At 35.5% G+C, this 24,394-nt stretch overlaps 1 protein-coding gene across 12 annotated transcripts in view; it reads left to right on the top strand.

Moving 5' to 3' along the window:
• The window catches only part of RAPGEF6 (Rap guanine nucleotide exchange factor 6), a 235,557-nt gene that overhangs the window by 104,636 nt on the left and 106,527 nt on the right, over positions 1-24,394 (top strand). For 11 of the 12 annotated variants that reach the window (XM_059917009.1, XM_059917006.1, XM_059917011.1 and 8 more), the window contains one exon: positions 20,339-20,470. In XM_059917009.1, coding sequence (XP_059772992.1) covers positions 20,339-20,470 — 132 coding nt within the window. Of the gene's footprint in view, positions 1-5,998; positions 6,055-20,338; positions 20,471-24,394 lie in introns of those variants that run through there. The other variant, XM_059917013.1, reaches the window with a different exon arrangement.

The following is a 24,394-nucleotide window of genomic DNA, read 5'->3' as shown; positions in this document are numbered from 1 at the left end:
TTCCTTAAAAACAGAAGAGAACTTTTCTCCTTTTATTCATGTGTGTCTAGCGTCTCCTGGGAGAAATCTTCTCATTTGTCTTCTGGGAAATAATTTAGAATTCTCAATAGAAGGTTCTTGTACCTAGTTACAGGGTCATGAGTCCACAAATGGACAGAGAAAAAGCAAAGGGGTATAATTGTAAACAATCTAAGTAGGACAAATGCCTGCCTAGAGCAGATTAAAAAAAATTTTGTGTGTGAAAAAAAATGTTCCTTATAGTAATGTAGAAAAATATAGAAGAATATTAAGAAGGAAATGCTGTAATCCTCAAAACCAGAGATAGCTAATGTGGCTAATGATTTTTAAATGCATGTATCTCGATTAAATCATTGAGATCTTTTTTAATTTAGATAATGCTGAATATTTATTTATCCTGCCTTTCTACTTCTCATGCAATTAAATTTTCCCCTGAACGTTATTTTTAATATTAATATTATAACAAAGTATTCTCATGCAGTTTCCAATTTATCTCCTATTACAACTTGTATGAATATATCTGTATGTGACTTTGATTTTTTTCCTTAAGATTGATTCCTAGGGTGTGAAAATTATTTTTCATAAGGGTATGAAAATTATTTTTAAGGCTCTACATAAGTACTGCTAACTTCTAAGTTGTCATCTTTAAAAATTGTTTTTATCATTCACTCTGTGTGAGCTTCAGCAGTGTTGGGAAGAGGGGAGGGGCATGCCCTCTGGTTGTCTGGGACGATTCTCCCTCGCTTAAAGGTGACACTGATTCATATTGGTCTGCCCAGAGAACCAGAATCGGAAAGATTTTTATCATACATGAAAAACTTTACAGAAAGCTCTTTTGAAGATCGTTTGAAACAACTCTGATACTAATGTATATACCAGTGGCCTAAGACAGTGATATTTGAGAGCATTCCAGTTGGAAGGGGAATAACTACTCAAACATTTCAAACAGATTAATGCTGATTGTTACTGCCTTTTAATTTGATTTGTTACCTGTTCAGTAACTAGGCATTTAGCTTTTATAGTACTAGAAAATGCAGTATTTAAAATCAGAGAAGTGATACAAAGGTAATCTCTAATATAATCCAGGAATTTACAGATGGAGACAGTATTCTCAATAGTTTAATTTTTTTAGTGAGGTTTCTTTTTTCAGTCATGTTTGTATATAGATGCAGGTATTTATTTTAATTATTGGGCAAATCTTGTTTTTTTGTAGAAAATAATACATTATATTAAAACTACATTAACTTTGCATATAGTATGTAGCATACTTGACTGCTTACTATATATGCAAAGTGTATTTTTTTGTTTGTGTGTGAGTGAAAAATGCTTGCTACAACTGCACTGTGTAGTGGAAAGTAGAAGCATGGTGGTGCCTTTTTATTGTTGCTTCGGTTTCACTGATTCTAATTATAGAAGCTTACATCACCTTAGTTGATGATGAAGGCTTCCCTCTTTCTCTTTGCTTTTTCTTCCTCCATCACTCCCTAAGGAAGGATCATATTTCATAGTGCATATGTGTCCCACTGGTGGCTCTGATAAGGTTTTCAACAGCGTGGTGCTGATCATTTAGTGGACATAGATGACAGTGTGCTGAAGCACACTGTTTCTTACAGAATAGGAGGAGAGTGTTGGTAGTCTGGCTTTCTTCAGAAAGGCTGAGAAATAGATAGGATGCAGTTTGAAAGCAGGAATTCCTGAGGGGCACCAGTAATTAGAGTTAACCATGTCTGGTAACTACAGAGATTCATTTCAGATGTTCAAGTTAAGCAAGGGGCAGGAGAGGGGCAGGGAGTAGGAAAGCTTACTGTGATCCTTTAAAAGGGCTTGTATGTTACCTCAGATATTATGGTTGTGTCATTTATTCATTCATTTTCCAAAAGGATTAAAATGTTTTTACTATATAAATCAGTACATGTAACAGTTTATATTTTAAAGGCCAAATGCTTACAGCTAAAACACAGAAATGAGTGGCCTGTTTGTTTTATTTTGTAAAACTACATAATTTTTCTTTGGTCTTCACCTCCTTCTGAGTTTGGCTTCTCTACATTGTGATTGTAGTATTTCACTGTGCAGATGGGGAATAAAGTGTATGACTGTGCCTGAGATTACTATAAACCTGGTTTTCGTTAACGTTGGTTTTTTGTTTTTCATAACGTCTAGAGTGTAAATTCTTAGATAACTTACCCTTATCCATGATTACCTTTTTTTCTCCTTTTCAGTGTTGTTACCTATTGACATAAAAGGTATACTTATAGGTTAGTAACTATTAGAGCCTCATATTTGGCTTTCTATACAATATGATTTCAAATGTTCTGCTTCGTATTTTTGTTTAGAAATAGTTTATATAGTTAATGTATTTTATATTAGTTTATACAGTTTATAATGTGTACATAAAATATGAATATATAAAATAATTATTAACTATATAGCATTTACATTTTTATAAGACTATTTTATAATGGTTTGAAGTTTTGTAAATGCATACCTTGATTGCTTTATTTGGTAGTAGTTTGAAAGACCTTTTTAAAGCTAAAGATTTCATCAGTGTGGCTTAGCATCATGGCATTTCATATGCAGGGGAAATGTATTCTTAAATGGTTATCCTGTGGTTACGATTCCTAGACAATGTGTAGATCAGGGCATTCTCCCTTTCTGCAGTTACTTCATTTGAATTGGTGAGGTAATGGAATGAGATCATGATAAAATTTTTAAAGTAATAGAAGTGAAAAATCATTTATTCACCTAATCATATATTTTAGTTATTTGATAAATTACTGACTTTTCAAAAGATGTTTATAGTTTTATTCAGTAACTGAGAGTAAGTTATTCTTACTGAAGAAACAGTGTGGTATAGTGTATCATCAGAGTGGTGGTGGGTTCACATGCTGAATATAGAATTTGGCCTGTTTGTTTCTTTCATGGTATTGTTGCACAGGGAGATTTTTCATGCCAGGCTCACCGTACAGTTCCTAGAATGGCAGATACTATGAGATGATTGGTAGCACAAGGAAAAGGATGATGTCATCTTCACTTCCAGGCCAAACTAAAGGAAAAGAGAGTTGTTCCTTTATTGAGCTGGTGTTTACTACAGTTGTTCTAACATATGGTATTAGTGGATTGCATTTCATACACAGGGCAGAGTGTTTTTTAAAGTAGTTAAGAGATGGCTGTCTCCCTTGCTCAGCTTGAAGTCCTTCTTTGTGTGCTATCAGCGTGATTTATAAAAAGGGGGAAAGGTGCCCTTTAGGGTTTTGCCTTTTGATTTGGTTGTAATTTATCCTGTTGGTTCTGTACATGAATATAATTACTGTCTTGCGTTGAAACTGAAATGTTTTTCAGTCACGTTAATGTTTACATACAGGATATCTTTTAGAAATTTATCTTTAGGAAATGTTTGGCTTCATTTACATACAAGGTGCCTACTATCATTTTTCTATTTTTAAAAATGAGTGTTAAAATTAGATTTTAGTTAATTTATTCTTAAATACTTAACATTTTGTTGGAATTCCAACTCATAGGTTATTTATATTAACTGAGTTGAAAAAATACATCGGTGCTTGAAAATCAACCTGTACATAATTTCCATGTTTTAGGGTTAGAAAACTAGAGTTATGTTTATTTGTTAGATTTAGTTTTATATTTAAATGTAAATTTTGTGTGTTCTTTTGAAATTGTTTTAGAAAACAAATAATTCTTAAGTTTTATGGAAACCCAGATTCATAAATGGTCACTTATTGTGAAAGTATGACTTGTCTTTATTCAGAATAACACCTAGTTTTACCAAAGTCAGTTCTAGTCTTATAAGTAGCAGCGTAGTTCAGATTGGCAGCATAGTGTTGTTCAGAAAGTGACTTATAGTTTGCTCAGGGGTATTGAAGAACTCTGTTTGCTTATTTGTTTGTTTTTGGCTAGTAACAAGGTGTTCATCTCTTTGACAGTAAAGTCCTTTGTAATAACACCTGTCTCTCAGGTAATAATTTTTCCTCTTATGTTGCACACCTCTTCCCTCAAAATAGTGGTAAGTAAATAAAGCAAGATAGTTCAGTTACTTTGATTTATTCATTGATGTTACTCTCATAATTTTGCTGCCTGGAGGGGTATTAACTGTATTTTACCATTGGAAACTGTGTCTTACTTTGGCCATTGGGAGGCACCATTGCAACCTTTAGTGCAAACTCTTTGTGGTAGTATCTGCACTAGATGCCTTGTGGCAGAATCTTGAAGAATAGGGTGGGTACTAGAGGAGTTGTGTTTTCAGATTGGAGAAGGTGTGGCAAGAATTAAATTTTTTCTATAATTTTTATAGAAAAATATTTCCTTTTAGTCCAAGCTCAGTTTGGAAGCAGGTTGAATCATTTTCTTTTGTGATTCCTTCTGAGTTTTACTTGCTTCTGGTCTCTTTCTAGGAATTTAGCATTGGGCTGTAGGAAAGTACCATATTGCATATTCTTCCTTAGAGGGGTTGGTGAGTGCCGCACGTCAGCTCTTGTGCCTGTGATTTTTTTTTTCAGCTTTTCCTTTGGAAAATGAAATTCTGTTTCCATTTAAATGTACTATTTACATACAAATCTTAGTACCAATTTTGATATTTTTAATGTTAATTGAGTGGTCTTGAAGGTTATACCTTTCAGAACAGTTATTTGATAAATAGGAAGTTTTGCAAGCAGAATACATATGTGACATCTGAGAACTAGGCTGCCTTCTGTATTTGCAATGCAAGAGTATCTTACCAGAGCTAATTATTTTCCCTTGGGAGGACAATACTGTGTTAAATTTGAATAGTAATATGGCTTCCCAAATAAAGCTGTGTATCAATGCACAGAATTAAAAATCAAAATGGATTTTTAAGACTGAAACAGAGAGATGCTTTAGCCATTTTTTTTCTTACAGAATTTAGCTTGCTGCAACGTTTTACGGAAGGGTGTGTGTGTGTTTTCAATAAATTGCTCTTTGGGCTACATCTGCAGATACAGTAGCCAATTGATCTAATGCAGTTTCTGAAGGCTTTCTATACAGGTGATGTCATCCTTTTAGCTCTATTCTCCTCCCACTCTCTCTCCTTCTTATTAGATATTTCATCTTACTGCAGAGCATAGAATCAATAGGAGCTTCTCCTTAGGGAGCTGCTGTGAAACAGGCAAGGACAGTAGGAATTAAAACACTAACATACAGTCTTGCTTTAGCAGAAGATGTAGTGTTTTTGTACCATATCATATATAAATTTTCAACCAGAAAGCCAGACTTAGATCCACAGTACTATCTACTGATGCATTAGAACAAGGAGCAATGCTGCAGAGCCGTAAATAGTGCATGTGAAAAGAGAAAATTTTAATTTTGGAGATTCTCAAGCATTCTACAGGACAAACCTGTTAGAGCATATATCTTCTAACTACCACTTGCTCAATGGTTGATTTTTTTTTTTTTTTTAAACCTCTGGTGGTTAACAATATAAAGAAGAAACTTTGATCTTAAGGATACAGTGTTCTGGTTTGCTTCTGATGCAGAAGAATTACTGCAGTGCTTACTCTACAGAATGAAATAAGTTGAAGAAAAGACAAAGCTGTCTTTGGAAAGGTTTCTCAGAATCAAGCAACACGGATTTGGTGCATGTTGCCTTATTTGCTTTGATTGATACAGTATTAACTGTTCAGTTACCACTGTGCATGTCTGTGCCAGGTGCCTGAGGAAGGATGTGTCTGTTATGTTTTGAGCCAGAAATCTAAACATCTTGATTTGCTGTGATTTGCTTGTTAAAAGTGAACATTTTGATGAAAAGTATTCCAGTTATTTAGAAGCTAAATTCTAAGCTATTGAAAGCTCCTGATATCAGTTTGAAAGGGATTTGGAGAAGCTGTCTTTACACTGCAATTTACACTGCAAATGGTATATGATTTATAAGAAAGAAACTTAAAAGAATTTTGTCAACATACTCATCGGTGTGGCTCTGTTTTGAAAAGGAAACTATCCTTTGCAGCTCAGGAAATGGCTTTTCTTGTTCGCTGTTATGCCAATTGTCTGCAGCCATGGGCCTCCAAAGTAAGTAATTATTTTCTTTGAGATTGATATAATCCACCTATTACATTTAAATTCTACCTATTGTGAATTGTAAATGAGCTGTATTGTACTATTATATTTTCCAAACTTTAAAAAAATAAGAACTACAAAGCAGTCTAAACTCATTCTCATGGCCATTTTGTTTTTCACCTTAAAGGAATCTCTAAAATATTCTAATATACCTCTAAGAGGATTTGAAAAATACTTTCTTAATTAATCTGTAGACTTCAAATGCAATGCATTTGAAGTATACTGTTTTCAGAGTGAATCATCATTTGTTTATGCCTATTTCTGTACTTCTCTGTGATCATACTCTAACTTGAATGTATTGTATTTCCTCATTTCCTTAAAGGGTTGATGTATTTGGCTATGTTAGTCTAATTTATAGTCTGTGTTATACAACATTTTTCACTGATATGGTACTATCAAATTGTTGAATTGTATTATTTTACGAAGACTGGGTAAGAATTCTTAAGCAGTCAAATAATATGAAGAATACTCATTATGAAAAGTAATTACATGAAAATATTTTAATAATGATCTTAATTATTTTCAAAATAGTAGTAAGTGAACCATTAGTAGCTTGGGATTGTTTAAGATCATATATTATACTTGTCATTTTAAAGCAAACATATTAACTCACAAAAAAGTAAAATGCTACACAGCAGGATTTGCTAGGTTTTAGGAAAGTATACAGTGTAATTTAATAAATTATATTGTTCATAGTAGGTCTCTAAGTGTTTTAGTAAACACTTTAATTGTAACAATGACTGTTAAGATTGCTTTATGGTTCTGTTGAATTAGAGACAGGCACAACAGAAGCATCTCTTAGGATGATCTGAAATCATGTCTTTGTTTAAAGGTTGTCCTACTGATGGTGACTAAGGAAGAAATACTATGGTAGCATCATGGTGTAATGTTTTATCTGAAAGATAGCTCGTTGGATATCTCTCTTAAAGGCAGCTTCTGGAAGGACATTTAAATTCACTGTCCATTTGGCAAAGAGCTGATTGAAATGTAAAGAGATGGAAAGATGCCTAGGTACACAGTTCATTTGTACTATTATCTGGTAAGGCATGGATGGTCTCTTTAGTGCATATGCCACCTGTGGGGCCCATGCATTGCTGAGGCTTGGCACTGAGGTTTAAAATGACACAGAAGGGAAATGGATGGGACCAGGTGAAAAAGATTCAAACAAAAGAATGAGATATAGGGGTTATTCTTCAGAATACCTACAAAAAATAGCCTTTTGGGGTACTGGTAACCAACTTTCAATGTAAGATTTAAAAAGTATAGAAGAGGCAAAGAGGATTTTAAAGATTAGATTGTAAGATTTCATTAAATGACACCAAATATTATCTGAACAGGATTTCGTGATTGGTACTTTACTATGTAAATTAAGTGTTTATGATAGAGTACTTGTCTCCTATCGCCCCCCCCCCACCTGCCCCAACTCTCATGTTATTATTGATGGAATATTAACTGGATTGTGATTAAACACATTAAACTTGTGGTTAAGTTTTCATACTTGCTACTTTGGGTTTTCTAATACATTTTACTCATTTTTATTAATTCATGTATTTTGCCCATTCTGCTACTCAGATTCAGTACTTCTGAGTTGATTTATTTTCTTGATCAAATAAATAGTTCTAGCAAAAATGTTCAAAATGCTTTCCTTTATATTTACCCTTCAAATATTTGCTTATTTGTATATAAAATAATAAATCTAAAGTCTTTCGCTTTAGCATTATTTGCTTTGTTTTGTTTTATTTTTTATCCTTGATACCATAAAGTTTTAATGGATTATCTAATTTTTTGTTTTGTTTTCTTTCCCCTTTTTGGCACTTGAAAGTCTTTCTCAAGCTGAAGATTCCCATTTGTCTTCAGTTGTGGGGAATTTATTATTTTTTGAAAACTGCAACTCTTTTTTTCTCTTGTCACTCCATATGTTGGAACTCTAGATCTATCCATAATGTCTCTCAACATTTGTTTTGTACTTTATTCTCACTCTGTGCATTCCCAGTTTGATATTCTAGCTCATTAACTAATTCTCCACTTGTGACTAATTTCTGTCCTGCTATTTACCTTTTAAATTTCTAAATTTAATTATTATGTTATTGATTTCTGAAATCTCTTAAGTGATGCTTTTTTACAACCACCCTTGTTTAATAACTTGTTTTCATTTTGTGGATGCTCTTCTTTTTTCCTGATTGTCTTATCAGCTCTTTCTTCAAGTTCAAATTTTTCTTAGTTGAGTTTTTTTGTTGTTTTCTTTCAGGGGTTTGACTTTTCTTGATTGATTCTTATTTGAGAGCTCATCGTCCGGTCAGTTACAGTTGCTTGCCCCAAGTGACGGTCTACTAGATAGATGGAGGAGGCGTTACTACTTTGGCTTCCATCTTCCTTAGGTAGCTCCTACAGTCACTGGTCTAGGAAGTGCTTCCATTCTCACTTTTATACACAGCTAAATCTATAGGTTATTTCTTGACCCTTCCCTAGCTTTACCTATCTGCAGCATTTGACACAGTTTATCACTTCCTCCTTCTTGACATTCTTTCTTCAGAGTAAAAGTCAACCATGACTTGCCAGACAGTATGTGATCTCTCTTCCCCTCATCTTCCCCTACACTCCTCCTTGTTACACTACTCCAACTACTCTGGTTTCCTTGTGTGTCCTCAAACTTGTCAGGCACTCTTAAACTGATTTCCTACTTTCTCAAGAATTCTATTTGCACTTTTAACAAACGCAGTGTTAAGTGCAAATATTGATTGAACACTGCTCTGTGGTTTTAAAAATGTTAAAAAGTGGGGAGAAATATGTGTCTTAGAGTTAAAAAAAAAAAACTCTAATATTTATTGAGTTATTTAACAGTGCCCCCCCCCCATCCTCATCTTTCAGTAAAAATAATGAGTTAGGAATGCAATCTCACATGCCTCAGGCACAGTGCTGCTGTATATATGCAAGGCTGCTGTGATTAGTTATAGCTGTTTCCTTTAGGGCTTTTGGGAAATTTAGACTATTTCCATTAAACAGGCTCCAGACTGCTTTGGGAGCCTTAGGATCTATTTTTAACCCTCTCTCTCACTGTCAGCTGACACTTCTTTGATATGTCACTCTGTCTAGCCCTAGAAAGTACTTTATAATTCTGGTGGCTTGCTTAATTTCTTAAGGCCTCCATCTTCTTGTGCCTTGACGAATGTTTCCTGTCTCCCATATGTATGATTTTCTTCCATTTCATCTTCTATGCTTCCAGAGTAATGTGTTCTAAAGGTATATTTCTTATAGTCATTTTCTTGCTTAAAACTCTTTAGTAGGTCTTTTCTAAGACAGGGAATCTAAGCATCCCAAAATGCTATGTCTGGCCCTTCATCTCTTGTGTCTTCCTATAGTTTACATCTCTACCTGAGCTACACTGTTTTGCTTACTGTTTCCTGAACGCATCATGCTCATTGAAGTCTCTGGCCTAATATTGTTCAACAGAAAAACAATGTGAATTACATATGTAATTTTAAACCTTCTGGTAGCCTTATTTTTTTAAAAAACTTTATAAGGTGAAATTAATGTAATATATCCAGTAGAGTTTCTAAAATATGTAATAAAAATAGAGTAATTATTAGTGAGATAGTTCCTTTTTTTGTTTGTTTTTACTGAATTCCAATTTACATTGTATACTTACAGTATGTCTCAATTTGACTAGCCACACTTCAAGTGCTCAGTAGCCATGTGTGACTTAGGGCTACCACATTGGACATTGTGATTCTGGGTCTTTGTCAGGACTCTTCAGTACATTTGGTCTGCTCTCTACCCCTAGTGAGAATGAGATCTTTCTCTCTAAGTTGCATTTGTTATTTTATTTGTTACTTATTCTAATTTTTTTATATCTTTATTGGAGTATAATTGCTTTAAAATGTGGTGTTAGTTTCTGCTGTACAACAAAGTGAATCAGCTATATGTATACATATATCCCCATATCCCCTCCCTCTTGAGCATCCCTCCCACCCTCCCTATCCCACCATTATAGGTCATCACAGAGCATCAAGCTGATCTCCCTGTGCTATGCAGCAGCTTCCCACTAGCCATCCGTTTTACATTTGGTAGTGTACATATGTCACTGCTACACTCTCACTTCGTCCCAGCTTCCCCTTACCCCACCGCGTCCTCGAGTCCATTCTCTACGTCTGCGTCTTTATTCCTGCCCTGCCACTAGGTTCATTAGTACGGTTTTTTAGATTCCATATATGTGCGTTAGCATACGGTATTTGTTTTTCTCTTTCTGACTTACTTCACTCTGTATGACAGACTCTAGGTCCGTCCACCTCACTACAAATAACTCAATTTCGTTTCTTTTTCTGGCTGAGTAATATTCCATTGTATATATGTGCCACATCTTCTTTATCCATTCATCTGTTGATAGACATTTAGGTTGCTTCCATGTCGTGGTTACTGTAAATAGTGCTGCAGTGAACATTGTGGTACATGTATCTTTTTGAATTATTTAATTGTTTTTTAAAATCTCCCAAAACCCATGATATCTATCACTATTATGACTAGCACCAGGTATACACTAAGTGCTCTTTATTAAGTAACTGGGAAATTAGACCACCAAGCTTGTTAGAAATGTATTTATATACATAGTTAATGAGTATGTGTTTATGAAATGTCTTACTGTGAGTAGCATACAGGAACTTACAGACTTTGTAATGCGCCCAAGAATCATCTTTATTCTTTGATAGTTTTAAGGTTAATGGATAAGTGACTTCTGCATAGGCACAGTTCCTCTGTATCAGGTAGCTACGCTTTAAAAAGAAAGTTCTAACAATGCAGTTTGGAATTTAATAGTGAACTTTGAGGAATGCTGTTCTGTTGGGGAATTGTGTAGTTTTTAAACATTATTTTTAGGGTTAGTAATAGATATTATTTCATACTTTAGAGCCCTTTGAATAACCTTCATTAAAATGAAATAATGCTTGGGTATGAATTATAAGGGGCAAAAAGTTTCAGATAGCAAACTTATTAAAGGGTACATTTCCCTACTATCATTCTTCGTTTTGGCAAGTTATTCTTGAAGACTAAGTTTTTAAATATGAATTAGAATCTTGAATATTTGTGTAATATTACACTTATGCTATACATGCCTGCATTCATGCCAATTTAGATTGAAGGAGATCTCTGCCACTGCTCCCCCCCAAACTAATTGTTCTGTAAATGTTTCTTGGATAGATGGATGGGATTGTCCCAAAGCATTATTTCTTACATTGACAGGATGTTAATAAAAATATTGGAGGAAAAGAAGTTTTGAATATGCTGGGTGAAACAGATTTCTTTTTTGTGGGACTTCTTGGACCCTCCATAAATATGCTTATGCTTGTTGTAAAGAGTTAAGGGGGCATATGGTATAGCATTATTTGCTAATTTATTCAGCCATCAACCCCCCCCCCCAATATATCCACGAGTTTTGTCTTCTGAAACAGTATTCCGGCATATACAGTTTAGGAAATGCTACTCACCCTGAAATACTGAATGTGTCTGTGCTAAGACTTCATCTGTTCAGATATCCATGGAAACCCTCTGAGCAACAGTGACAGTGTTCAGAAGTCAAGTATTCACTCAGTTTTTCTTTTTTTTTTGAATAAATTGATTTTATTTATTTTTGGCTGCGTTGGGTCTTTGTTGCTGTGCATGGGCTTTCTCTAGTTGCGGCGATCAGGGCTACTCTTCGTTGCGGTGTGCGGGCTTCTCATTGCGATGACTTCTCTTGTTGTGGAGCACAGGATCTAGGCTCACGGGCTTCAGTAGTTGTGGCACACAGGCTCAGTAGATGTGGCTAGCGGGCTCTAGAGCTCAGGCTTAGTAGTTGTGGCGTGTGGGCTTAGTTGCTCCGTGGCATGTGGGATCTTCCTGGACCAGGGCTGGAACCCGTGTCCCCTGCATTGGCAGGCGGACTCTTAACCACTGCGCCGCCAGGGAAGTCCCCCACTCAGTTGTTCTTAATGAGCAGGTGTTGTATGTGGGGTAGGCATCACTATGGTAGGCTTTCATTAGGTAGTAAAAGTGAAATATAAATGATATAACAATATATTTATGTTTATAATATACAATGGGAATATAAAGAGTGTGAGTGCTGCATTCAAAGGAGTGAGGTGAACACACACTCCTTTTTCACTTCCCATTCATTTCTCAGCTTCCTTACGTTGGGAGTTTTTGTTGTTAATCTAATTTTATATCACTTTCTACTCTGTTTCCAATGCTTATAAGGTAAATGTTCATCGTTGGCTCTAGTTTAAATCAAGTGTGTCAGTATTTGTCATGTTCTCACAAGGCATTCTAATAAAACTCATCTTTGGATCTTAATATTTTCAACATTATAAAAAGTCAGAATGTATACTGTGTGTATAGCAACCCCTAGTTGCTAAGGGGTACAGAATTTCAGCACATTCCAGTGTTTGTGGACACTTTTAAATGCGAAGGAAGAAAATTGCCCTCACATGCATGTGTATATATTTGTTTTCAGTTCTGAAATTTTTCAAATAATTTATTTTTAGAAGTAATAGGGGAATTCTTTCTCAATAGGGAAGTATAACATCTCAGCTAGATATTGCAAATAAAGCTAAAATTCCTTTTGGACCACCAGCCCCGATCTTTCACCTTCACTCTACAGTGCTACTGTTGGTTATCTAGTGTATGTTCCTCCAAGTTTTTTCCCCCAAACCTAGATAAGTATATACCCAGAAAATATGTGCTATTATTTTTATGTTTTTTTAAAAAATGAGTCACATCTTTCACATTTATCACGAAACTTGGTTTTTCAATTAGTAAATCTGAGAGAACTATCCAGGTTTGAACATACAGATCTGTTTTATACCTTGAACTGTTGCACTGTATTCCATAATGAGCTATATAACAATTTAGCTATTCTCCCTGCGATACTTGTTTATCTTTTAAACTATTACAAACATTATAATGAATGTCCCTGTACATTCCCCCTTATACACCTGTATGCTTCTTTAGGGTAGGTACCCAAAGAGGAGTTGTTGAGTCATAAGGTTTATATATTTTAAATGTAATAAATCTTACATTTGCTCCCTCAGAGTGGCTACTCCCCAAATCACTGTCCAGAGTAGCTGTATCAATTCATAACTCCCTTTAGCAATTTATAAAAGTATTGTTTTCCTCCATTGCCTTGCCCATATTTGTATTATGAAATTTTATTTTTGCCAGTCTGATGGGGAAAAAAGTTATTTGTATTAATTTTTATTTCTGTGATTGCTGGCAATGTTTAGCAATCTCTTCCAGCCGTTTTTTCTCCTGCTGCTATTACTTAAGTGGCCCCATGTTAAGATGGCAGAGCCAGGAGACCAAAGCAGCCTGGATATCTGAGTCTCTGCATGTGAAACAGTTGCCCCAAAGAGTTGCCTGGACCTTTAGGGTACTTCGAGTCGGCGAAATACACACTTTGCTGGGTTAAGCCTGTGTGAGACATACAGTGTTGATCTTATGTCAGTGCCCTTCCCAGAAACCTACAGTAGTTCTCTATTGCAGGAATCAATTTCAAAATACCTAGCTTAATATTTTTTATTACATTCTTCCTCTTCTTAATACATCTCTTTCCCTTTAGATGTATACATAGTCTTCAAGAAACTATGTACTTTCATAATCTGTGTCTGTATTTAAGCCATTAGCCTTCCCAGCCTCCAAATAAAACTTTGACACTAGTCTTCATGGATAGGTGAACTCCAACAGAGCTCAGAAGTTCAGGTATACGAAATGGGTTCGGAAAATAGGAAACTTTGCCAGACCTGGTGGGCTGGAAGATGATGGGGTAAGTGAATTGAGGTTGCTGATGAAAAGTCAGCTATTAAATCCTGGCTGGGGTCAGGAAAGGAAAAAGGGCAGATGAGCTGAAAGACAGTGGAGAAGTTTTAAGAAATCAAGAATTCCTATTGGAAGGAAACCTTTTCCTTTATGTTTTCTTTGTTTTAAAGAAAATAGTAAATACTGGGTGTTACGAACTCCCAACTTAATATCAGGAAACAAATTCGTAGGAAAGAACAACAGATTTATAGTCAGGCAGCCTAGGTTTCAGATTTCTATACCCCTGCTTCCTAGCTATGTGACCATGGGCAACCTTTATAACTTCTCTGGGTGTTGGTTTCCTAATCTATAAATCGGGTAAAATAATAACATCTACCTATTAATTCATTTAATTGGAGGAGCAACCCTAGCCCTAATAAGCATTAGTCCTACTACAGCCTTCATTACATTTATCATTCTTATTTTACTCACTATTCTTGAATTTGCAGTAGCCCTTACTCAGATTAGATAATCCATATAAAAAGCATGTAGAAGGATATATTTGCTGTAGTATACCTATTTGGTAAATATAGTGAGCACTCAGATGTTAGTTTCAATCATCATCATCATTGAGGGGATTCCTATATGAAGATCTAAGTTTTCTTCATGACTTAGAAAGCAGATCTATATGCTTATAACTCTTTGTGTTCTCTCCACTATTAGACTGAGCTCCTTGATGGTAGGACCCATCTGTTTTCATCTTTGGTAGCAGAGTTCCTGGCATAAAGTAGAGTATAGCAGAGAGTACTGAAATCAGGTGAACCTGGGTTTGAATTTCAACTCCACTGCTTACGTGAGTGTGAGATCTAGGGCAAGTTGCTTAGTCTAATTGCCTCAGTTCCTCATCAGTAAGGTAGGGATGATAATAATAATGCTTGCCATTTAGGGTCTAGTAAGGATGACAATTACTCAGTACGTTATAAGTATCATTACCAAGCCAGTTTATAGATACGCTCTTGTGGCGTAGGTTCACTGTGTTACTTTTATGGTTGACCTCCTTTTCCTTGGTCTTAACCGCTGTAGGAATCTTGGAATATAAAATATCTTCCTCATCCCAACACCCCAACCAGACATTTGTCATTTTAAAATTATATTCAGTCTTTGCCTTTCTATCTACTTCATTACTAGATGAGATTTTTTTCTTTGTAGCTAAACAGTAGACGCTGTAAGAGGAACATCTTTTAGCTGGAACATACTCCTCTATCTTCTGTATTATGGAAACCAGTTATTGGTAGCTCTTTGATTTTCTGCTTCCTTTTTTAGTACTCATAATAGAGCTATAAAATGGCCTCTAAGCATGGCTTTAGCTTATTCCACAGGTTTTGATATATAGCATTTTAATTTTTATTCTGTTTAAATATTTTCTAATTTCCAATGTGACTTCATTGACCTGTGGACTATTTAGAGGTTTGTTTTATAATTTCCCAAATACATAATAGTTTTCTAGTTATCTTTTTATTACTTATTTCTACCTTATTTGCACTGTAATCATAGGATATTCTCTGTGTAATTTTAACCTTTTGAATTTTGTCAAGGCCTGCCTTACTATCAGTGTTTATAAATGTTTATGTATATACCCTAAAATAATGTATTCTGTAGTTTTTTTTAAATAAATTTATTTATTTTATTTATTTATTTTTGGCTGTGTCAGGTCTTCGTTGCTGCGCATGGGCTTTCTCTCGTTTTGGCGAGCGGGGGCTACTCTTTGTTGCACTGCACGTGCTTCTCATGCGGTGGCTTCTCATTGTGGAGCACAGGCTCTAGGCGCACGGGCTCGGTAGTTGTGGCTCACAGGCTCTAGAGCACAGGCTCAGTAGTTGTGACGCATGGACTTAGTTGCTCCACAGCATGTGGGATCTTCCCGGACCAGGGATTGAACCCATGTCCCCTGCGTTGGCAGGCGGATTCTCAACCACTGTGCCACCAGAGAAGCCCAAGAATGTATTCTATAGTTGTTGATTGCAGTGTTCTGTGTGTTGATATATACACTTCAGGTTATATTTGTTAATTATGTTCATATCTTCTGTATCTTTACTTTTTTTTATTTGCTTATTCTGTCCCTGAGAGATGGGTGGTAAAAGTTTCGTGGCATAATTGTAGTTTCATCTAGTTCTTCTTTTATTGTTGTCAATTTTTTACCTAATACAGTTTGAGGCTATGTTACTAGGTGCAAATCTATTTAGTGTTGAACTTTTTATCATTATGAAATGTCCCCTTTTGCGTCTATTAATGCTTTTACCTCAAAGTCTACTTCATCTGACATTAATATAACTACATAAGCTTTCTTTTGGTTTGTGTTACTATTTTATATAGTCAGTATTCATGTTGATTTACTTACACGTTTCCGATTTTCATTGGTTTTCCTTCTTTCCTTCATCTAGAAGCTTTCATTTGGAATCATTTTCTGTCTCCCAGTGGATTTTCTTCACTGTAGATCTGCTGTGGGAGTATTTCTCTTCATTTTTGTTTCTCTGAAAATGACTGTTTTGCCCATTTTGAGGACTGTTTTTTACTGGGTGTAGAATTCTAGCTCTTAGAGATAACATTCCATTGTCTTCTGGCTTCCAGGTTGAGAAGTCAGCCATCAGTTTAATTTTGCTCTTGTCAAAGCAATCTCTTTTTTTCCAGACTGCTCTTAAGACTTTTCTCTTTGTTTCTTTCCCCAACACTTCTACCCTGGTGTGCATAGGTATGGGTTGGCTTTTATTTATCTTGCTGGTAATTCTTAAAGCTACTTGGTCTGCGACTTTGTATTTTTTGTTAACTTTGAAAAATGCTTAGCCATCATTTCTATGCCTTAAGTACTCTTCTGTTTCTATAACTCCGGTTATTCAGATGTTACCTTCTCACTGTATATCCTTTGGCTCTTGGCCCTTCTCTCCTAGCTTCATTCTTTTTACTCTCCATGCTTCATTCTAGATATTTTTTCAGACCAATGTTTATTTTTCTGTTTTTTCTTAGCTCTGTCAAATTTGTTACTGAATCCATCTGTTGACTTTCTATTTTTTAAAATTTTTATTTATTTATTTTTAACACCTTTATTGGAGTATAACTGCTTTACAATGGTGTGTTAGTTTCTGCTTTATAACAAAGTGAATCAACTATACATATACATATATCCCTATATCTCCTCCCTGTTGCATCTCCCTCCCACCCTCCCTATCCCACCCCTCTAGGTGGTCACAAAGCACCGAGCTGATCTCCCTGTGCTATGCAGCTGCTTCCCACTAGCTATCTGTTTTACAGTTGGTAGTGTATATATGTCCATGCCACTCTCTCACTTCGTCCCAGCATACCCTTCCCCCTCCCCGTGTCCTTAAGTCCATTCTCTACGTCTGCGTCTTTATTCCTGTCCTGTCCCTAGGTTCTTCAGAACCATTTCCTTTTTTTTTTTTAATTCCATATGTATGTGTTAGCATACGGTATTTGTTTTTCTCTTTCTGACTTACTTCACTCTATATGACAGACTCTAGGTCCATCCACCTCACTACAAATAACTCAATTTCGTTTCTTTTTCTGGCTGAGTAATATTCCATTGTATATATGTGCCGCATCTTCTTTATCCATTCATCTGTTGATGGACACTTAGGTTGCTTCCATGTCCTGGTTATTGTAAATAGAGCTGCAATGAACATTGTGGTACATGACTCTTTTTGAATTATGGTTTTCTCAGGGTATATGCCCAATAGTGGGATTGCTGGGTCATAAGGTAGTTCTATTTTTAGTTTTTTAAGGAACCCTCCATACTGTTCTCCATAGTGACTGTATCAATTTACATTCCCACCAACAGTGCAAGAGGGTTCCCTTTTCTCCACACCCTCTGCAGCATTTATTGTTTGTAGATTTTTTGATGATAGCCATTCTGACTGGTGTGAGGTGATACCTCATTGTAGTTTTGATTTACATTTCTCTAATGATTAGTGATGTTGAGCATTCTTTCATGTGTTTGTTGGCAATCTGTGTATCTTCTTTGGAGAAATGTCTATTTAGATCTTCTGCCCATTTTTGGATTGGGTTGTTTGTTTTTTTTTATATTGAGCTGCATGAGCTGCTTGTATATTTTGAGATTAATCCTTTGTCAGTTGTTTTGCTTGCAAATATTTTCTCCCATTCTGAGGGTTGTCTTTTCATCTTGTTTATGGTTTCCTTTGCTGTGCAAAAGCTTTTAAGTTTCATTAGGTCCCATTTGTTTATTTTGGTTTTATTTCCATTTCTGTAGGAAGTGGGTCAAAAAAGATCTTGCTGTTCTTTATGTCAAAGAGTGCTCTTCCTATGTTTTTTCCTCTTAAGAGTTGTATAGTGTCTGGCCTTACATTTAGGTCTTTAATCCATTTTGAGTTTCTTTTTGTGTATGGTGTTAGGGAGTGTTCTAATTTCATTCTTTTACATGTAGCTGGTCCAGTGTTCCCAGCACCACTTATTGAAGAGGCTGTCTTTCTCCATTGTATATTCTTGTCTCCTTTATCAAAGATGAGGTGACCATATAAGCATGAGTTTATCTCTGGGCTTTCTATCCTGTTTTTTTGCTAAAATTCTTAGTGTTGTCTTTCTCTGTGTATGTCATGATCGATAAACTGGACCAAATATGGCCAGTGTGCTGTATGACCTCTGAGCTAAGAATGATTTTTACATTTTTAAAAGGTTGTTTAAAAAAAGTTTCAAAGAAAAAAAAAGTAATATCACAGAGATTGTATGTGGCCTGCAAAAGCCTAAAGTGTATACTCTTTGGTCCTCTGAGGAAAATGTTTTCCAACCACTGGTATATATTAAATACAGTTATTTTAGAATCTGTATCTGATAACTCCATTTTTTGGAAGTTTTTCTTCACTGGTTTCTAGAGTTTATTATTTCCCTTAGTTTTCATGAATGCCATCTTGTCTCCTAATGTGCTTGGTTTTATTTGAGCAATGGATATTGTGTATGAAATTTTTTTTTAGTATTTTGAGGCCTAGGATGATTTGGTTTTTTTCTGTGGTGAAGTTTTGTGTTTGCTTTCAGTAGCTGACTGGAAGCATTAGTAATCCTATATAACTTTAATCCAAAATCAGGGATTGAGATGATTCTAAAATGTGCATCAGTTTACTTTTGGATCACACTTATTTGCTAGGGTATAATGTACTCTCCAGGGTCCAAATCCAAAGCATGGCCCTTCCATGCTAGGCCTTGGAATATAACTTTCGTCTCTCTAACCAGGGGCTATCAGAAGTGCTTCTCAACCTGTTTGCCTCCTCTTTAGGAATCAGAAAATACTCTTAAGAGAAAAGCACCTTCAAGGATCAGATTGTATGTGTTACTGTTTTTCTGTATATCTGAGTTACAGGATTCATCTGAATTACCTATCCCAGCAGGGGAAGTTTGTGATGTAGTTTTTTTCGTGTAAATTTTTATAATTACCATGACTTCCTCTTGAGATAATATAATTCAGGCTTGGACGTTTTCTCCTTTAGAGTATATTTAGTTTCCACTGTTACGCATGTGTTTCTATAACATTTTCCTGTAATAAAGTAATGAGAAACCCTGCTCTAAAAAGTAAATAGATTTCCCTCAGTAGTCCTGAATAGCTGGTTGCAAAGAAATTATTTGGAAAATACATCATCATATTGCCTTTGTAAAATTTTCTCTCACCGCTTTGGAGCACAATGGTTTGTATCTTGTCTCAACTCCTGTAGCATTTATTTTGTAAAATTTTTTAAAGTTTTATGGTGTGAATTACATTGTACAACTTGTATCGCTGACCATATTAAAGATGAGGTGGTGGAATCATTTCCTTCTGTATCTCTTGTATCCCTATACCTAGCATAGACATTCATTAAATAATTATGATTACTAACAAATTTTTTAGAGGCCAACTATAAGCTAACACAATATTAAATGAAAAGAGGCTTACTAAATTTTTGGAATATTGAATGCAGTCAGCTGTTACTTTTCTTAAGTCTTGGTGCCAGATGCTGTACTTCAATCCAAGATTTTGCTGTTTTGTTCTGGAATTAGCAACCATTTTGTGTTAGTGAGGTGTGTTTGTGTGTGTGTGTGTGTGTGTGTATGTGTATGTGTGTATGTGTGTGTGAGAGAGGGAGGGAGGGAGCGAGCATTCCTACCTTTTACGGTAGCAACAGCTGATATTTTTATTTGAGGAAAGGCCAATTTTTTCCCCTGAAATACCATTACTCATGGTAATGTCTTTTGAAAACTGCTAAGTGGGCTTCCACTGTAGGCTTGCCTAACAGTCAGAATGCTGATTTGGTTCTTATCACTTTCTAAGATTTTTCCCAAGAATGGAGAATTTAGATTAGAAATTAGGTTGCACAGAAATGTACATAAAACAAAATGTTGTTGCAGAAGTTACAGTGTGTCAAGAACTCTTTAGAGGTAATGCTTGATATTTAGATTATCTTAAATTATTTTTCTTTTTCAGCTTCCAGCCGATCTTACCAAGATGCACATTGCAGACAACCCTCATCCACAGGTGACTCATGTGTCTTCTAGTCAGTCTGGTTGTAGCATTGCCAGTGACTCTGGGAGCAGCAGTTTATCAGATATCTATCAGGTAATACGTTAGGAGTTTGTTTGCTGTGCATATGGCTTTTTTTATTCTGCCGAATACCTTGTGCTTGTGCCTTAGGTGTTCATGGATCTTTGAACTAGGGTGTGAAATTCAGACATAAGGTCTTTGAGAAAATATGCTTTGTTTACTGTGTCAAATTTACAAGCCTAATGAAAGAGGTGATCTGTCTTTTGAGAGTGATTAAATATGGTCCAGCAGTGCATGAATATAGTGTTCTTTTTAATTTCTTTTATCCAAGTGAATCTATATTAATATATAATATTTGCTTGCATTAGAAAATGGTTCTTGAAACAACTGAAATTTATAAAAAGGCAATTTTTATTATATTCAGTAGTTGATTAGTTAAGTCTTTTATAAGTAAAGTCGTGAAGAAGATTAGACTTGCCTTTGTATTGTAAAGACAAATTTTCCAGTGGCCACATTTAAAAATTAAAAGGAAACAGGTAAAATTAATTTTAATAATATATTTTATTTAGCACAGTATATTCAAATATTATTTCAACATGTAATCAGTGTTTAAAAATTATGAATGAGTTATTTTTTCATACTTAGTCTTCAAAAGTCAAAGTTTAATATTAACTTATGGCACATCTCAATTCAGACAAGACACATTTCAAGTACCACATGCGGCTAGTGGCTACCATAGAGTACTGATTTGTTGAAATAGAATCATTGTTGTCTGAGGAAAACAGTTTAGACTGTGGTTCTGTTGAGTTGCATGGATTTAGCTGTTTTATGAAAATCAGCATTCTTCTGTTAAAGGAAGTTTGCAGGCAGGTGCAAAATGGAAAAAAGCCTCCATTTTTGGTTTACGTGAGGCTTTTTTCTACAAAGATTGTTGCTGTGGACATGCCATCTGAATCCCCCTGTTCGGCATTTTATAGTAGAGAGAACAGGAATTCTCCCTCTTCAGTATTTTATAGTAGATAGAACAGGGACTTTTTAAAAAGTAAAGTTAAAAACAGTGCAGTGGTTCTGGGGCCACTTACTGTGTTCATGGAGTTGTCGGGCTTCATGCATTCTACCCCTCCCCAAAAGAAGTTATCTTGTGGATTAAGTTAGAGTTGTTGCATACCTAAAAGTCAAAGTACAGCTGTGCTTCTCTGGACTCTGTGTTTTTCCTAGGGAAGAACACTAAGGAAGATTGACCCTGGATTAATGAAGTTCAGGGATGTGGCTTTAGATTTTTCTCAAGATAAGTGGGAATGTCTGGACCTTGCAAAGAGAGACCGTAAAGCAGAGATGTGATGTTGATGAACTATAGGTACCTGAACTCACTAGTATATCCATCTCTAAGCCAGATGTGATCACCTTTTTGGAGCAAGGAGCAGAGCCCCCGATGGTTGTAAGAAAAGGGAGAAGAGGATAGTGCAGAGATTGAGGTTCAAGGTCACTTGGAAAGGCCGTGCTTTACACTGAACTAATAGATGGGCTGTACACAGTGGGGTCCTGTATCTTTGGCAAGATCCTGGAGGAGCTTCTGAAGAATTGCTCTTATATTAGCATCCACAGGATGTTCACCTACTGGATGACCCACCTGAAGCTGGGGCTCGAGCCTACCTGCTGGTATGGTTGGAGGTCTTCTCCTGTAGGACCATGACCATGTATGTGGCTGCCCTGCTCCAACCTTTTGTATGTTTTCCTTCCTCAGTAACACTTTCCACAGTTCATTCTACCTTTTAAGAGATTCATTTTAACATAGCATAACATGTGGACAGGTATCCTTGCCAGCTTTCCTGCACAGCAAAAAAGTCCCTTCATTACAAAATAAACAAGATACCTTTTCATACCCCCAGAAACCTGAAGGTTACCATTGGCCCTCCTCCCCTGATCATCATAATTCACTGTTAAGTCATATCAGTTCTGCTTTCTATGTCATTGTGTTTGTGTGTTTGTATGTATATTTTTGATGCTGAGATGTAATTTACAAATAATAAAATTTACCCTCTTTAGTATAGCTTACATGAAGACATAGAATATTTCTATCACCTCAAAAAGGGCTTTCTTTGTATGCTCCTTTTTAGTCAGTTCCTTCTCCTTATCCCCAGCTGCTGGCAGCCACCAATCTGTTTTCTGCCCTTTTGGTTTTACGTTTTCCAGAAGGTCACATAAATGAAAACATACAGTTAAAAGATGATGCTGTGAAATGCGTCAGCTAACCAACAAGATAAAATACGTTTTAATGAATTTAGGGAGAGTAAACAGATGAGCAAAAACAATGAAATTCAAGAACCAAAACAGAAATTCAGAAATTTAAGGGAGAAAACTATTATAATACTAAAGTCAAATATGCAAAAATGTAAGATAAACTCTTTTAAGCGCAGCCAAAGAAGGTAAAAGTCCCCAAACTCAGACTTTGGTTAAGCCTAGGACACTAGCCAAAGGATGTAAACAGCATAAAGGTTAAAACAAAACAAACATACAAAGATAAAAGCAGAAGGAAAAGAAATCAGAATCTTAAAGTAAATAAATACATACATATTTGTCTTATACTATATACATGGAATGTATATATGAATTCAAGACATGTGTTACCAAATAGTAACAGTTTTTCTGCTGATGGTAGGATTGTGGGTAGTTTTTATTATGTTCCTTCAGCTTGTCTTATGTTTTTCTCAATGGGCATTATTATTTCTACATTTAAAGAATTTTAAAGAGGACATAAATAGAGGTATAGTTAAAAATAAAAGTTGAATAAAATTGTGGGAAAGGATTAAAGGAATTATTACTAGAGGGTAAAAGGAATATGAACAGAATAATAATAGACTGATAAACTATATCTATAAACTATATCTATAAACTATAAACTATATCTCCTATAATGCAGAATTTTAATTTAAAAAATTAAAAAAACAAAAACTATGGATAAGGTAAATAATACCAGCTAAATTGTGTGTGTGTATCCAATTGGATCCTCAGGACTAAAGGAAAGAGAAGAAGAGAGCTTAGAGTTAAATATCAATACTGGACCTTCAGTCTCTCCCTTAACCTCAGGCCTCCTTTTAGTACTTGTGAAAGCTGTGAATACACTCTTTGGTTAACAGACATTTGGTCCACACCAAAAGGTCATTGGTATTTGATCTTGTCCCAGACCATTTGGCATGGACCAAATATGCTCATGGACATTTTGGACAGGACCAAACATCCTTCAAGGCACCTTTTAGCTACAGATGTACGTTGCCAGTGTATATACCTTGGCCAGCAACATTTGAAGTAGTTTTCCTGGTTATCCAAATTTCAACATTTGAGAGGTTTTAAAAATGAATACCTAACCCAGTCATGGCCTATAACAGTATAAGCAGAGCCTTACAAAATATGCGAGTACATTTAACCCTTGAACAAAATAGGTTTGAACTGCACGGGTCCACTTATATGTGGATTTGTTCCCCAATAAATACATACTACAGTACTACATGTACAGAACCGCACGTACAGAGGGCTGACTGTAAAGTTATATGTGGATTTTCAACTGTGGGGGGGAAGGGGGTTGGTATCACTAACACCAATGGTTTTCAAGGGTGAACTGTATTTTTAATTTGGAAGATTGGAGGGGAAAGGGAAGAGAGACATCCTAACAGCAGTTTGTAACAGGAATATCGTTTACAGTACCATTTTATATGGCCAAATGTATGACTATGCTCCTATGTATTTCCTTCTTGAGAGCTTTCATGTGTTCTGGTTTAAAAGTAAAAGTTCTTGGATCTCAAAGTTCAAAATAAAGCATTTATCACAGTTTAGAAAAAATGCAAGTAATTGTTTCAGTATGAATATGTTTCTAATCAGATTAGCTTAAAATTTAGCTAAGAGTATGCATTAAGATTGAATGTTCTTGGATAGAATATTTTATGTATCTTCAAAGAGTACTTAAGAGAAATAAGGAGTGTTGCTTTCTGGATTCCTTTTGCA

The sequence above is a fragment of the Balaenoptera ricei genome, chromosome 3, assembly GCF_028023285.1.
Source record: "Balaenoptera ricei isolate mBalRic1 chromosome 3, mBalRic1.hap2, whole genome shotgun sequence".
NCBI classification, from domain to species: domain Eukaryota; kingdom Metazoa; phylum Chordata; class Mammalia; order Artiodactyla; family Balaenopteridae; genus Balaenoptera; species Balaenoptera ricei.
The sequence above is the reverse complement of the archived record's forward strand: the minus strand, read 5'-3'. Positions and strand labels throughout refer to the sequence as shown.